We start from the raw sequence: 15423 nt of genomic DNA, 5'->3' as shown, positions 1-15423 counted from the left end.
CTGTCTACATGTGTTTCTATGGTGTTTTGCATTGTTTGTTATCATTAAGCTAAAGTGACTTATCTAAAGCAAAACAATGTGATTGCTTTCAAGACACATTGGCTGATTGTTTTACGCTTAGTTTGATCTTCAATGCTTCCACTCTCATTCCCCAAATGTGTTCGCTGATGATGTAACTTTTGTCCCTGATTTTTTTTTCATTATTGCAGCAACATGCACGCCGACAAGGGGAGCATGTCACACTACTCCGCTCCCCACTTCCGCTTTGTGTTCACGTCATTACACTCCAAAAGCCAGAATGTCAACAAAAGTGTGCGCCAAAATAGCAAAGCACAAAGCCCCACGAGAGTGATTTCATTTGTTACACAAGCACTTAGCATTTATTATTTAATCACACGCAAGGCCTCTGATTGCATGGAGATGTGGAATCAAAATGTGTTGCTTTCTGCTGACTCTAATAGTTTGGCTACACCAGCCACAGTTATTATAACCATTTGCACAATGCCATGACATCCAATATAAGAGCTGCATTATATTTTTCAAAGTTAAAAATGTGTATATCATAAGTAGTGCAGGCATATATATCTGCAAACTCCACCCACAATAATCCATGTAATTAAATCACTGACAGTGTCAGGCATGACTGTGATGGATGCTGGAAAGTTCATATATAGTAGCCTGTCAGTTCTCCTTTGATTTGCCAGTCTGATGCTCATTTAGCAGAGAGAGGCGGAGAGAGAGAGAGAGGGAGGGGGGGGGGGGGGGGGGGGGGGGGAATGTGTTAGTTCTGGAAATGGAAAGGGCTTCAGTCCACTGATTCAGCCTTTAATCTGCTTTAGAGGATTGCTGTGGTATTTCTCTGTGCCTCTCTCTAAAACTGGAGAGCTGATACAGGGTGAAGTTGCGGGTCGCCCCTGCGCAGCAGCAGACAGGCCTGGTGGGGGGGGGGGGGGTGCAAGCTGCTTGTCTTGTTTGGCCTTATAGTAATCCACTCCTGGGAAACACGTGATGACGGAGGGTGCTGCCAGGAAGGGCCTGCTGCTCCCTGCCGGGGAAGTGCAGCTGCAGGGCATCTCTTCCCATGACCCATCATGCTTCAGGTCAATATTGTTGCCTCACTGACTGGACCGGTTGTCAGAACGGGGTGGAGGATGGCACATTAACTGTCGTTAATGCACTCCACCCTTCATTTAGATGACTTTTATTAGTCTAATTTTGTTATGAGCTACAAGTACTGACATGTAGTAGCAATTCCAGGAAAGATCAGTTACGTATCATTGTTCAAATGATCCATTATGTACTTGGCCTGAACTAATTGTGGTCATTTTGGAAATCCTCAGTGTGATCTAAAATTATTGAATCAGATCTCACTAGAATGAAAGGGAAATATGTATATATAATTCTACTCAATCAAGGTTTTAAAGTCCAAGAGTTATTAAAACAAAGATAAATATTAATATATGACAGAGAAGAAAACGTGCAATCTTACAAGGATAAAGTTGTATTGTTGTGAGTAAAGGTTATAATAATAATTACTGTGTTAGTATTTTAATTCATAATCATAATTCATAATCTTACTCATTGTAACATCAGTTTATATTCCCCCCTGACAACTTGTTTTATGATTGGGCGTGTCTCTCTTTGACAGATCAATATCGCTCTCTATCGGAGATACATCAGTTGCAACTTTATCGCACCCCACAGGGTGGCGCTGTTGAGCCAAACATCGTACCCGTCCTTTCAGCCATTGGCGGAGAGGAACCGAATCCCGGAAGCTCCGACAATGGTTGATGGGATGTGTTACTGCCCCTTCCGCGGCTCTGGTAGCTGTTCCCCAGCTGTAGTCCGCCCATTGTGAAGCCCTCAAAATGAATTTAGAAGACGTCCACGAACGACTATGTCAGAAATCTTGAGGTACGTCGCCGAAAAAATGTCTGATATTCGTACTCTTCGCGCGCATGCCGCGGTAGCGAAGCTAACAAGCCAACTGGCTAGTTAGCTAGCGAAATGTAGCCACCTGCCTGGTAGCAGGAATGTCAAGCTACTGTTATATTCACGGCAGATGTTTGTTTACGTTCTGGACCATGTCATTTAAACAAGTAGGAAAACTCAGCTGTGAAGCACCGTGGGTAGTTGAACATTTGTCTTAGTATCAGTAAGATGTTCAGACAAGATGGGAAATGAGAAGATGGTGATTTACTCGTTGGCCGATGAGGGGAGGGGCTGCAATCTTAGTCTTGCTTTGCTGTAGTGCTGTCGAAGCTATCATGTTGTGTGGGTGTCCAAATTGTAAAGTCGGAAGTTGGTCAGTGTCAAAATAGTTAGTCATCGTCGGTGTGGAAAAACATGTGATTGACGTGAAGTGAGTGTCGAACAATATTGGTATGCTCTACATCCAACGTTAACTAAAGTTTCTGATTTTATATCTTCCAGGTGTCTCCTTTTCCATCTTCATGCCTACACACACCTTCCAAACCAAATGCTGATCCTGAAGTCATGCATCAAAGCATGTCAAGTTAAGGATTGAACATACTAGGTAGGGGACTCTTCGTTTTTGTCATTTCTAGTCACTATGTTGTCATCCGCCAAAGCTTGACGAGTGGCATTCCTTGCGTTTGGCAGCTAAGCAGGAGGAGCCTGAATGACACAATGTTTCCTTGGCATGTCATTCATTCGTTCATTCATTCATTTTGATGTACTTAGACCGTATTCTATTCTGGGTCAAAGAGTTGTGATATATGTTGTTGTTGACTTTAGTGAACAAGAGGCCTTGTCTATCTCAGGACTGACACAGAGACAAATGACTCGCATTCACTCCCATCAGCCATTTGGCGTCATTTATTAACCAGATACACGGTGGAACTTTAAAGGTTAAACGCAAACCATTCTGGATGCTGCTTCAATCAATTTAATAATGGAAGTTTACAAAAATCTTTTGTAAAGTCTTAACTGTTGGGACCACAAAAGTTGTGCTTTCGCGTTAAGACTGATGTTGCTCTAGGGTTGCAATGATGAAACGAATAACTGGAATGGCTAGAAGTCAAAATTTGGGGGATTTTGTTTGCGTGACAGTGAAGCGAAGTGGAGTTATGCGCTCTAGTTTTACTTGTACAGTTTTGGGCCGTGTGGAATTGATTCGTCGACTTAAAGGTATTTGTGTTGAAACGGCACTAAGTGGAGTTGTTTCTTTAGAATATGTTTTTGAAGTTTTAGTTGATTCATGACAGGATATCGAAAGGTAATTTGTTTGCACCATTATTTTGCGCTACACGGATACTCAGTGAGATGAAGTCTCCCAACGACTTCTTTGTCGTTTTGCTAGAGACTTGTTGTGTTTCTAATTAATCTGTGTTGTGTGCTGCCCTCTTGACTGGGAGTAGTGGACAGCTGGAGGACCAACTGCTGTTACTTTAATGTCCCTTCCCCCCCCCCTCTTTCGTCTTATTGACCACTGGAAGAATCAATACTCCATGAAGTAGCGGAGAGTATCCTGCCCCTTAACACTGATACTTTCCCTTGTGCAATGATAAAACATTGTGCTCCAACACCTTCACTTTAACGCTGTTTGGTCACGTATATTACAGCTTTTACAACCTAACTCTTGATTTCTTCAGACTTCAAAACAAAATGTCCCATTGAGGGCAATTCTGTTTAGAATAATTAGCTGAATGATTCCACTGTCTCCATCATAAACCTTTCCTCGACCTGTCATTTATAAACTTAAAATTCAAATTTTAATCCTTGGCAAAGTTCAGTGGTGTCTCGAACCAAAAAGATGAAAATTGTGTGGGCGTCCCAATATTTATGGAGCTTATTGTACAGTATGCACACGTCAGTCTCATTGAAAGACTTTGGAGCTTCTACTGTGCTGTATCGAATCTCTTTTTTCCCAGCATCACGGTCAGTGATTGGAAGCATATCAGATTAAACTGGGCATTTTATGGAAAGAAGCTGTGTTGATATTGATATAAGGTGAAAGCAAAGGAGGGCTTAAAAGCGCCCTGTAGCTGTAACCTAATCAACGCTTTGAGAAATTGGGAACAGACAGATGAAGGTATTTTGCCGCTCTGCAGGTTGAATACTAAATTGGTCAGAAAAGGCTTCGGGTTGTTTGCTCTGCCAGTGTTGTTTGCTTCGTCGGCTTTGTCTCGGCGAGTGAGTCTCGGCGAGTGAGTCTCGGCGAAGCTGTTAGACGGCAGACAGTAACAAGGGTCATTAGAGCCTCGTGCACTTTTGCTGCAGTAACACTTAAAGAGAGGAACAATGATTTATATTGAAGCTGCCAACGCTGTTTGTGGAGTTAGACCTCAATGTGCCTTTGCAACTCGACATTTCTTTTTTTATTCATACAAGAGAAAACCTTTGGTTTCTCTGTCCCCTGCACAAACAGCCACAATCCCCTTGGGTAGCTTTGGAGAATTGGCTATAAGACTGTGACAGATGAGTCGACGGGCGATGGTAACAATCGCTCCACATTTTGTCTGAGGGAGGCCAGCCTTGAGTGATGAATGCCCAAACGCGTGTTGAAGTGTCGTCATCATCAATCATTGGCCCTGAGAATGACTGCCTAGCCAAAGAAGACGTTTTATTTTTCAAATTCATTGGTACATTGACAGAGGTCTCTCTGCTCCCACCCACGTACCTTCCCTCACACATTGTTACGAGGTAGCCAAACAAACAGGACCTGAGCATCATCGTTGTGTGCTTTCCATATGACTAAAAAGGAGCCTAGTGGGAGGAAAGCACGGTCAGTCGTACCAAACATTTCCACAGATATCATTGATGCCCATTTGGGCAGAGGATTGGGGGTTAGTTAAACAGCGACTAAACGGTTGGTTACTTGATTATTAAACTAGTTCGATTGTTTATTACGTTTGAGGTCAAAAATGTTTGCATTTTTATGTTCTACGAGTTTGTTGCCCTCAACAGGCAGGATGCACTCTTCCAACCACCGACTTCGAGATATGGAGCAGCACCACCCGTTGCTGTCAGCGGGTAACGACGTGGAGTCAGGCGGCCTGGCGACCGGAGTGATGGTCGGCGGCACCCATGCCGACCACACGGCCGGGAACCGCACGCTGTGGTTCATTCAGGACAGCTGCGGTATGGTGTGCGCCAGCATGACTTGGTTCCTGGTGCTGTATGCCGAATTTGTCGTCAACTTTGTCATGCTGCTACCCGCCAAGAACTTCTGGTACTCTTTGCTGAACGGCGCCACTTTCAACGCTCTCGCCGTGCTCGCTCTGGCTTCCCATCTGCGTACCATGTTGTCCGATCCGGTAAGTGGAAGTGCCCTCGTTCAGACGCATTTTGTTAATAATGTGTGCTATTCAAGTTTGTGTTCTGGCCGCTGATTCTTTAGGGCGCAGTTCCGAAAGGCAACGCAACCAAGGAGTATATGGAGAGCTTGCAGCTGAAGCCCGGTGAGGTCATCTACAAGTGCCCAAAGTGCTGCAGTATCAAGCCCGAGAGAGCGCACCACTGCAGGTCCGTCTCGTCAAACAATTAAACGGTACATCAGCGTCTCGGCATCGCTCATAAATATTTTCTATCTTTTCCCGCTTGCAGTATTTGTAAAAGATGCATCCGAAAGATGGATCATCACTGTCCCTGGGTCAATAACTGTGTGGGAGAAAAGAATCAGAGATTCTTTGTCCTTTTCACTGTAAGTGCACCCGTCCTCCCAGAGGAGTCCACTCGACCACAATGAATGACTTACAAATGTACAAGTTCAAATTGATAAAATAATAAACTGGTTCCTTTCTCCACAGATGTACATAGCATTGATTTCCGCTCATGCGCTTGGCCTCAGTGGTATGCACTTTTTCACGTGCATTAAAGTGCAGTGGAGCGGTAAGTACTTCATCACACGGGGGGAGGGGGTGTACATTCTTACACAATATCAGCAGAAACAGACCCAATACAACACAATATTAAAGGAATATTGTATTACATTATATTAGGAAAACTATAAACAACCGCTGAGTAAGTGACTTTTGTCAGGAACATAACGCTCTTTTTGTGTCATCTGTTGCAGAGTGCAGCGAATTCTCTCCCGGGGTCTCCGTGCTACTACTGATATTCCTTTGTCTTGAAGCCATCCTCTTCCTCACTTTCACTGCTGTCATGTTCGGTACGCAGATCCACTCCATCTGCAACGACGAGACGGTCAGTACCCATCATGTGATAAGTTAAGCCTCGTTTCCAACTGAGAGGGATATTTCATTTTGGAGCTCCAAGCATTATTTTGCCTCTCTCTGCAGTAGCTTGTGTCGCTTGGTCATGTTAGAATGGAATGAAAAGCAACGAAAAGCATTCAACTCACAGATAATGCTGTTTGAAATCCAACAGCACCTTCCTTGCCATTTTATATTGAATTCCAATTCACAGCGTTGGCATGAAAACCAGATAAGGCAACTGAACTGCACTGGTTGATGGAAACCTGGCTGTAGATTGACATTTACTTTAAATGATGATGGAGAAAAATTTGATCAGCTTCTTTTGTCGCGCGGGTGTATCTTAGAATATGATTTTGTAGAAAAGTTCATTTCAGCAGTCCAATTCTAAAAGTCAAACTCGATGAATGTTCTGATTTCTTGTAAGATAAAGATTATTAAAAATAAAATGAGAAATTCACTTTTACTCATTTAAGAAGAGCACTCCATTTCTTTAACAATCAATTCCATGCAGTCAACCAAATGCCTAACGATTGTAATGCCCAACTCTAGTTATCGTTGAGTGACTTTCCAAGCAGCATTTCCTTCATAAAGCTTGTGTGGGCGTCTTGCAGGAGATTGAACGTCTTAAAAACGAGAAGCCCACCTGGGAGCGTCGCACCAGATGGGACGGAATGAAAGCCGTGTTCGGCGGTCCGCCCTCCCTGCTGTGGTGCAACCCGTTCACGGGACTGCGTCTGCGTCGGCTGAAGCACTTGACCCAAGCTCGCCGCCCCGGGTCTGAGTTTTCCGTCTGAGGACACGGAGCGCCTGTAATGAGACTCTAAAGAAGGTGACGGGATGGACGCGAGTTCACTTGGGGCTGGCCTTCCTGCGTGGTGCTCCGGTGGGACTGCAGGACGTCCGCCACCTCCACTGCCTGTCCATACTCACTCCCAACATCAACTGGAAGATTTTTTGCTTTGTGTGGTGACGCATGCACTGTATAACTCTTGGTGAGACTTTTATTCCTTTTGGGACCATCAACTCCTTCTCTCGTGGCGCACACGGCTTTGTGTTTCTGTTCCTTTTTTGTTTTTGCCATCCTGACGAGATTCAAAATAAATATTTGACATTGGGGGCGAGCGGCATTGTTGCAGAGCTTAATGGAAGAGCCACACAAAAGACACGCACTACTCGCACGACACTTGAGCGAGTCTCGCACGCCAGACGAGTGGAAGTGTGCTGCTTTGATTTGCATGTGTGCAATCAGCCTCAGCCGCTCCAGACTGATGAGGCTTTTTTATTGTCTGCAAAAGGAGGACCAGATTGTCCATAACAAGCCTTCCCCAGGGATGAATGGCTTTTTGCCATGTTTTATGTTCTGCCTCATTATTATTTATCTGGATTGTTGCTTGAGCCAGTAGATAATGTGTTTTTTTTGTGGGTTTTTTTTAGGAATATGACTCACCCAAAACAGTTTTTGGGAAGTCAAGTTTCATCTTACCTAAACTGGGTTGACAAAAGGCCCAGAGAATCAGCATCCCAAACTGCTGTCAAAGTGGCTCCATCTTGTGGAAACCAGAACGCTCGTGTGTGTGCAGAAGAGCTGACAGCATTTCAGAAAGCCTTGCAAGCCTTCTGCAACAGCAAATTTTTGGAACCCGGTGGCTTCGCATTGTATCATGCGGTGTGATGTCGCGGACGAGGACCCACAAGCACAGAGTGTCGTTGGCAAGGGCCGAACTGTCGAATTGCAAAACTGCTTCTGCTTAGCACGTTCAACAACTCGCCTCTACCATTAGTATCAGGCCTGAAAACAAGCAAACATTTTCCAGTGTTTTTAGAACACTTAATGCCTTTCAATGTCATCCTGTGAGGTGAATTTATATACATGAATGATGGTTTCCCCTCATGTTATTTGTCTTTCCATTAACTAATACTTTTTCGCACTGGATAAATATGGCTTGAGTTCAGATTTTAAAGTGTTCCCTTTTGTGGTTGGCAGGGGAAGGTGTCTTTCTTCCTTGCTGTTTACACTATAAATGGTTTGCTTCATGGAAGCTATGTGACGAATGTAAAAACACTGGCACACAGAACAAACTGTTATCAGGGGAGTTTTATTCACACAGACCTCATTTCTCTTGCTCTCCAAGCAACCATTTTGTTCTGATTTGATGCTGTCATATCTTTTAACTCTAAATGTTATCTCTTAAAAGTATCAGCCCCAAGGTGGTGTAGCGTAAATGGGAATGAAGGCCAGCTGAGCATGAGTCAAGTCTAAGCCCATATGATCTGGCCCACCATTCAAATCTGACAACAAATATAATCTGGGAGAAATTGTTATAAAGAAAAAAACCCTGAAAACGTTCAGTTCATTAATGCGCATAATGCAGGACTGGAATAAGATTTTTCCTCAAAATCAAACGATTGTTACAGAGGTGGTTGTTGGAAAAGCAGTATGTTGTCTATTTTATATGAGCTTGTCAAGTAGTTGATGATTGAGTAGTTTTGGCTGAGAATAAACATGTATACAGTAGGACTGTGCCGTGTATGTTGATGATGTAAATTATATTGTCATCTTAAAACAATGGAATAAGTCAACCCTCCCCCCCTCCCAAACAAAAGACTTCTCTTTTTTATTTTTTGCCTTAAACATCTCTGCTAAAATCAGCTACATCCTTTGTGTGTGTAAACAGAATAGTCAATTCTACCCTGAAATGAAATTATAAAAAGTGTTTTAGGTTTTTTTATGTTGCTGGAAAAAAATACATGCCATTATTTTGGGAAAGTGATGAAACAATGGAAGCCTTTACAGGATTGGCCTAATCCACATGGTGTTATTATCACCATTATTATTATTGCTGGTAGTATTTTTAATTTCTACATTACACTACAGTGACGTCACTGGATTGTTTCACTCGGACACGATGCCGAATGAAATTTATTTCCCCATTCTTTTGAGAATGTGCCCTTAAGATCAAGTCCTTCGGCATTTATGAGCGTAAAGGTTTCTATGATAATGGTATAAATTGAATGTTCTGAGGTTGCTTTTTTTGTTTTGTTTTTAATTCAATATATCTGCCAATCTTATGTCATGTTCAATGTCCTTTTAAATAAACATTTAAATAAGAATGCCCATTTATGTCTAAGTTTTTCCATGTTTCATAATAGAGGTTAAGAGTAAATCAGAGATTTTATATGATATTCCTGGCAAAAAAAAATCCCAAACACAAACGCCACATCTCGACTAGCCAAATGTAAACACGTCAACGCCAGAACTCGACACACGAATGACGTAAAGAGTCGTTCGCTGGCTGACGAGCTTCTCCGAGCCAATGGGGGGCGCTCCAATAAATCGTATGTCCTTAAAAATCGGAAGTGCCGCTTATAAGACCTTCCGAGGAAGCAGCCCGCGAACATAGTAGCTTCCTTGTTGTTATTGCTCAAAGTCACTGTGGTTCGAACATGGCGGAGGAGGCCGACTATCATTTAGAAGTAGAGCCTATCGCAAACCGCTGGCTTCTAGATCATTATATATCGCTTGCGTTTCAATATTTTCATAAAGGTCAATACAAAGACTTTTGTGAAGTGAGACAAGTGGTCCAAAGTAAGTACCCCCTCATCCTATTCATAGGTGCGTCATTGCTTTTACGTCAAACAGTACCATATGACTGTGCATGTCTGTTTAGATAATATTGCCATATTTTGTTTGTGTTCTGTCCAAGCGAGTGTTTTAGTAAAGGTGCTTTATGAATAAAATTCTTCTTACTTTGTGTTCGGCAGGTATCATGTCCCGTCCCGTGGCAACAAGTGAAGTGTTACCCAAAAAGATTTTTGTAATGCAGTTAATCTCCCGCATAAATGAGGGCGAATCACTTGGTGAGACTTCAGTCCATTCATTCTCCGGGCACTGCCTTGGCGTCATGTCTCAACTCATCCACCATAATAAATTGACAAAAATAAGTTAGTCACCACAATGTCATTGTAGTTACTATATAAATTAATAATAGGACTATTTTGTATTATTTTAATCCTTGTCTGTGATGTGATGTGCTCTGTTTTGTTAACTCGAGTAGTCCATGCTAAATTGAAGAACAGTAAGAACGTGTCATTTACAGTGTCTTCTGACATGTTTGAAAAAATTATGTCTACATGTTGGGACCAAACTTTGCTTTTTATTATATTTGTCATTACAGATGTGACTTTTGAACAAGAGGGCTCACTCTGCCCGTTGGAATCCGCCCTTGTGCAGTTGGAAGATCTGTGTGGGACAAGTGATGTTTCACAAAATGACTTGGAAAAAGTTTGCATTTTACTGAAGGAGATGGTATGTGCACACAATGAACTAGGAAGATATGTGCATAACAAATACTTTATACAAGTATATTGGTACTGTTAAAGTTTAACACAATGGTTGTTGGTCCAATTTATTTGTTATTAACAGAATTTTTCATCGACAATAACGTAAATAGAAAAGAAATCATCTCCAAGGTCAAAATTATTGCCATCAAAACATTTAGCAGATTGCATTCAGTGAGGTTATTTTGTCTCTTCAGATTGTGAAGCTTTTCATCAAGAACGAAAAATTTGACAAAGCAAAAGAATTTCTCCGCCGTTTCCCTAAATCACAGCTTGCCAAGGTGAGTTCTCTTGCAAAACAGCAATTTATTTTCTTTTATACCATCATAAATGACAGACTAATTGGAGCATGATGTTAGAATAGAAATGTCAAAGTTTGGCAATAATGCCCTCTTTGACCCATAGAAAAAGATTTTCATGGAGCTCATCAATCTGAGATGCAACAAGCATAAACTTATTGAGGAAATGGACTTCAAACACTTAAAGGACCAGATCGTGGCCTTCTGCCGGGAATTCTGCCCATTCTCTGTTAGCTTTCTTTACAAGGTATGACATGAAATGAGTCTGTGAAAAATAGGTTACTGCTGTTCCTTACAGATATACAGACAAGTACATTTAATTTGAGTGCATTTAATTGTTTGTACCAGGCTGCAAAGCAACTCCTTGATCAACTTGAACAGCAAAGGAAAAAGGACAAAACTGATGAGCCAGATAAATGCGGCCCCTCCACAAGTGCGCAAGTCAACGCTGAACTGCTGACATGGTCGGTTCATAAATCACTTGAGATTGCTGTGGGATATTTAAAAAAAAAAAAAAAGTCATTTTAAAAGCATGTTTGAAACAGTTTTATGGTATTGGCTTCATCGGGCAATTTTTTTCCATGCCGTTATTTTCCAATGTGTTCACAAGCCTCCACATTGTTGTCCTTCAACTTTCTAGTGACGCTTCTAATATCCCAAAAGACCGACTGGAGATTGCCTACCAGGCTTTGGCTGCACCTGGTGACATAACATTTTCTCATCTGGAGGAAGAAGTTGAAAATCAAGACACAGTTCTAAATACTGACGAGGAGGACATGTGTGGAAACTCAGAGAGCGAAGAGCTTTTCCAGAGGAACTCAGGCAGCCCTCTTGAAGCTGCCCCGGCCGCCCCTCTTACTCAAACAGATGCCCCCCCTCAATCCAAAACCGCTTCAACGCGAAACACACACAGGGGAGGAAGCGGAAAAGCGAAGAAGAAACAGAAACGTTACAACATGTCAAGGATGGTGTTGGAGTCGGACAGTCAGGGCAGCGTGTCGTCTGCTGTCTCTCAGGAGCAAGAGGCAAGAACAGATGAGCCGGCGCTGTCCCAATCATTGCTGTTTCAAACCCTTGAAAGTGACATGGAGGTCGTCCCGCTGAGGAGACTTCGATCAGTTACGTTGGCAAAGAACAGGTACATTTGTTTGTGGGTGCGGAATGCGTCCACTGTGTTTCTCCTATGATTACATAAGGTTAAAAGTTAAAGTGCATTGCTGCACACTGTTATAATTTCTGGAAGATATCAACTCTTAATTAGGCCAAGATATTTGATCACAACTGTCGAATGCAACGTGAATATTTTTGCCTTCTTGATCTTCCGCTAGTGATGTTGAGTCAGCTCTACAACTTGAGGAACAGTTGTCTAACTCGGTATCTGGCAAGCAAGCCTCTCAAGGAACATGTCGTAATCTGGCTTTGTCATCTGGGTAGAATGCAATGCCCTAATTTGCAGTCCAAATATTTGATCATAACTGGAGGATGTAACGTGAATGTTTTTGCTTTCCTGATCTTCCGCTAGTGATGTTGAGTCATCTTTACAACGTAAGGAGATATCATCTAGCTCAACTTCTGGCAAGCAAGTCTCACAAGGAACACCTCGTAAACAGGCTTCGCCATCTGCGTAAGTTTGTTAAGGCAGTCGTCGTTTATTTATTTATTTATTAATGATTCCTCAGTACAGTTCCTTAACTAGCCTTCTCTTTTGTTGATGTAGAAAGAGCACCGAATCAGAAGATTCATCATCGGACAGTTGTGACATGGTGCAGGATACTCCAGTGATCAGTCAAGCAAAAATATGTGCCAGCAACCCTCCGAGCAAGCAAGTGCACATTATCTGCGAGATTCTTTCCGATTGTCAGGCGATACAATAATCCTCAATTATTCTTGCAGGTTTACGGGAAATAGAGGTGACATCATAATTCCAGACTCATCATTGGATGACTCCCCTTCTTTGAATCCTCAGTTGCGTACCCCTCCAAAAAGTTCTACACCTAAGAACCGCTCCCATGCAAAATGGTCAGTACTTTTCACCATTCCCTTTTATGTGAAAAATCAATTATGTGTAGTTTGGGCAGAATGGAAAATTGAGGATCTAGCAGATAAATATTTTGAGTTGAAGCATGTTTTGTTTCCTCTTGATCGCTAATTCTGAGCGGGGAGGAAAACATTTGATATTTCAGATGAGTTTAAAATTCCATTAATACATTTTAGTTTGGTGGTGTCACACATTGTGCAAATCTCATCACATTTGAATGCACTTAGGTGGTTGGCTATACAGTGGATCACACAACATGCTGCTTATTTAGCATAGCCTCTTTTTTTTTTTTTGACAGGAAGGAGCTGTGCAACCAAGCCAAGGAGACCAAAGCCGCTTGGGGTGAAGAAGTGGAACTTTTCAATGGTAGTGCAAGAGGGAAAAAACATTTGGTATTACCATGTAATTGGGTCTAATTTTTGTTGTCGTCTTGTTTTCTTTTAGAAACAATTAACACGAGTCCATTATCAGGGGTCAAGAAGAGGGTAAGCATTTAGTTTTGCGATAAAATGTTGACCTCAATGTTTAGAAATTGTCTCTTTTTTTTTTATATTGGAATTGTATTATTTTTGTCTTACAAATGTTTACAGATCAAAGGAGTGCAGTTCATCAGCTAATTGCTGCTTCACCATGTTTGATTTGACATCTCGACCCGAGTTTGCCTGGGTTTATATTAGGGCTAAATGACCAATTAACAATAAACTACCTTTCATATTAAATAGTGCTTCATTTTTCTTAGATTATTTTCTAGAATCGTTTACCCCTAATTTCCATTCTATTTGCTTTTCTTTAATGTATTCAGGACTTAAAAGATTGAGCGATTCAGTGAAGACCAAATATTAAATTGACATCAATAGCTCAGTCTAGTTTGCATGTAAGCTTTGAGACAACATAGTCCTGGAATAATTAAATGTAAAGAATTAAACATTTTGACTTCAAATAAGTGAACATTTGCCTGTTGTGTTGCAGATGTGGACAGAAGAGGAAAGCCAGAAGCTCAAGGAGGGAGTCAAAAAATTCGGAGAGGGCAACTGGACTAAAATTAAGTTGTATTACCGCTTCAGAGACAGGACAAATGTCCACTTAAAAGATAGATGGAGAACAATGAAGAAACTGAACATGGTTTGAGTTTATTTTCACTATGTAACTGCAAGGTTTTTTTTTTTACTCTTTGTATTCCACAAATGTGTTAGTTTGTTGAATAGACATTGAGTTCCAGAAATGTAGCTATTGTTTGTTGAATAAATGTTAAATAATGTCTTTGTAACATTGTCACATTCTAAAATGTTCCTTTTCTATGAAAAATATTTTGTGTGTGTTGGAGTTGATAAATCAACAATCTGCAGTCCAACTGATAGAATGTTGATTTATGTTAATGCATCTTCATTCCTGATGAACTCGCCCACATCAGTCTGGTGAAACACGACGATGGACATGGGGTCCACTCGCCGACACTCTTGCGTCGTCTTGGCTGCCACACCAAACCCCTGAAACATAATGCCATGCGATGACCTCGACATGTCCTCAACAGGTTGGAACTTGAAGCATGTGCAGAGTACCTACCAGGGGCACGTCAGACATGGAGTAAACCACCACACCCTGGTACTGCATAGTGTTCTCCGTGATCCTGCCCAGACCGGACTTTAGGATGTGATTTCCATAGAGGAAAGACTGTTCTGCTCCAGGTTTCACCCATACCTTGAACTTTATGAAATGAGCATTCAGTATTTAATGTTACAATTTTAACTTCTTTATATAGTTCTTTTGACAGTAAACTGAATGAAACAAACCTTTGCATAGGGCGCAAGGAAATCCAGAGCTGTGATGTGTAGCCGGAACTTCTTGGACTTTGTAAATTTGCCAAAACATGTGCCGACTGACACCAAATTGGTCCGGCAAATGTTTGTGGATAGTTTGAGGAGCTTCTCACTGTGGAAACAACAATCAATTGCTGACAACTTCTTGAGGGGTTTTGTTGGACCTCTGAGATGTTCTCAAACTATGGTTTCACTTGGGGGGCTTAACAATATTTTGCAATATGGTATGTCACACCATTTTGGATGTGTGCATAATAAAAAGTATGACAATAAAAAATACGAAATCCAGTATGCATTTTTTTTAACAGGAAATATGGAGTAAGGCAGACACGGAGGTCCTCATTGGCATGCACTTTCTTAATTATTTTGACATTATAATGCTTTACATATAATTATATTTGCTAGTAAAATGATTACCTCATGTAATAGACGCGGTCATTGTGAAGCCTGAAGCAGTATGTGCCGTCTGGTCTGTCCACGAGGAGCTTTATGTTTTCTCCTATACTGTAATGAAAGGAAAATATAAATTACAAGTTAGCCTTGCATGCTAATCCAAGTAGTTATCAACGCGCGACAAAATGTTCTCGCACTGCACTTACTATTTCGACAGCTTCTCAAACATTGCTTTCGTCTCTTCTTCTGTAAGTGGCCTCATCCTTAATAATAATGAATAAAAATGCTAGTCTTGGAAGAATAACTGGATCCTCCGAGTAACGTGCAAAACGTGGGTCAACACGGAAGTGGTCACACTC

The 15423-nt window shown here is 41.6% G+C and overlaps 3 protein-coding genes across 5 annotated transcripts; 2 read left to right on the top strand and 1 right to left on the bottom strand.

Moving 5' to 3' along the window:
* Positions 1–1748: 1748 nt before the first annotated feature.
* Positions 1749–9290, top strand: zdhhc7 (zinc finger DHHC-type palmitoyltransferase 7). Its single transcript, XM_049717003.1, has 8 exons — positions 1749–1914; positions 2434–2536; positions 4930–5279; positions 5363–5487; positions 5569–5665; positions 5772–5853; positions 6038–6168; positions 6791–9290. The coding sequence occupies exons 3-8, from the start codon at positions 4935–4937 to the stop codon at positions 6971–6973; spliced, it is 963 nt and encodes a 320-aa protein (XP_049572960.1). The 5' UTR covers positions 1749–1914; positions 2434–2536; positions 4930–4934; the 3' UTR covers positions 6974–9290.
* Positions 9291–9552: 262 nt separating this feature from the next.
* Positions 9553–14121, top strand: terfa (telomeric repeat binding factor a). Of its 3 annotated transcripts, none has more exons than XM_049717002.1 (14): positions 9553–9765; positions 9942–10037; positions 10355–10485; positions 10715–10798; positions 10923–11063; positions 11165–11280; positions 11457–11954; positions 12145–12246; positions 12339–12440; positions 12534–12638; positions 12710–12835; positions 13153–13220; positions 13299–13339; positions 13445–13573. In XM_049717002.1, exons 1-14 carry the CDS (start codon positions 9624–9626, stop codon positions 13469–13471), a joined length of 1779 nt encoding a protein of 592 aa, XP_049572959.1. In that variant the 5' UTR covers positions 9553–9623; the 3' UTR covers positions 13472–13573. The 3 variants fall into 3 exon arrangements, with proteins under 3 accessions (XP_049572959.1, XP_049572957.1, XP_049572958.1); XM_049717000.2 differs by lacking the exon at positions 13445–13573 and adding an exon at positions 13824–14121 and having other exon boundaries at positions 9554–9765; XM_049717001.2 differs by lacking the exons at positions 12145–12246; positions 13445–13573 and adding an exon at positions 13824–14121 and having other exon boundaries at positions 9555–9765.
* nip7 (NIP7 nucleolar pre-rRNA processing protein) lies at positions 13964–15421 on the bottom strand. The gene is made up of 5 exons (XM_049717004.2): positions 15271–15421; positions 15089–15175; positions 14645–14783; positions 14418–14558; positions 13964–14341 (listed from the first exon to the last, which is right to left on the bottom strand). Exons 1-5 carry the CDS (start codon positions 15324–15326, stop codon positions 14222–14224), a joined length of 543 nt encoding a protein of 180 aa, XP_049572961.1. The 5' UTR covers positions 15327–15421; the 3' UTR covers positions 13964–14221.
* Between the last annotated feature and the right edge of the window lie 2 nt (positions 15422–15423).

Source organism: Syngnathus scovelli, chromosome 4 (genome assembly GCF_024217435.2).
Source record: "Syngnathus scovelli strain Florida chromosome 4, RoL_Ssco_1.2, whole genome shotgun sequence".
Taxonomy (NCBI): Eukaryota; Metazoa; Chordata; class Actinopteri; order Syngnathiformes; family Syngnathidae; genus Syngnathus; species Syngnathus scovelli.
The sequence above is the reverse complement of the archived record's forward strand: the minus strand, read 5'-3'. Positions and strand labels throughout refer to the sequence as shown.

Coding starts and splice junctions, on each gene's coding strand:
- zdhhc7 (XM_049717003.1), top strand. CDS start 4,935: ATGCACTCTTCCAACCACCGACTTCGAGATATGGAGCAGCACCACCCG. Junction 5,280..5,362: donor GTACCATGTTGTCCGATCCG/GTAAGTGGAAGT, acceptor CTGATTCTTTAG/GGCGCAGTTCCGAAAGGCAA. Junction 5,488..5,568: donor GAGAGAGCGCACCACTGCAG/GTCCGTCTCGTC, acceptor TCCCGCTTGCAG/TATTTGTAAAAGATGCATCC.
- nip7 (XM_049717004.2), bottom strand. CDS start 15,326: ATGAGGCCACTTACAGAAGAAGAGACGAAAGCAATGTTTGAGAAGCTG. Junction 15,176..15,270: donor TTTGAGAAGCTGTCGAAATA/GTAAGTGCAGTG, acceptor CTTTCATTACAG/TATAGGAGAAAACATAAAGC. Junction 14,342..14,417: donor CCATGTCTGACGTGCCCCTG/GTAGGTACTCTG, acceptor ATTATGTTTCAG/GGGTTTGGTGTGGCAGCCAA.
- terfa (XM_049717000.2), top strand. CDS start 9,624: ATGGCGGAGGAGGCCGACTATCATTTAGAAGTAGAGCCTATCGCAAAC. Junction 10,486..10,714: donor GCATTTTACTGAAGGAGATG/GTATGTGCACAC, acceptor TTGTCTCTTCAG/ATTGTGAAGCTTTTCATCAA. Junction 10,799..10,922: donor CTAAATCACAGCTTGCCAAG/GTGAGTTCTCTT, acceptor TTTGACCCATAG/AAAAAGATTTTCATGGAGCT.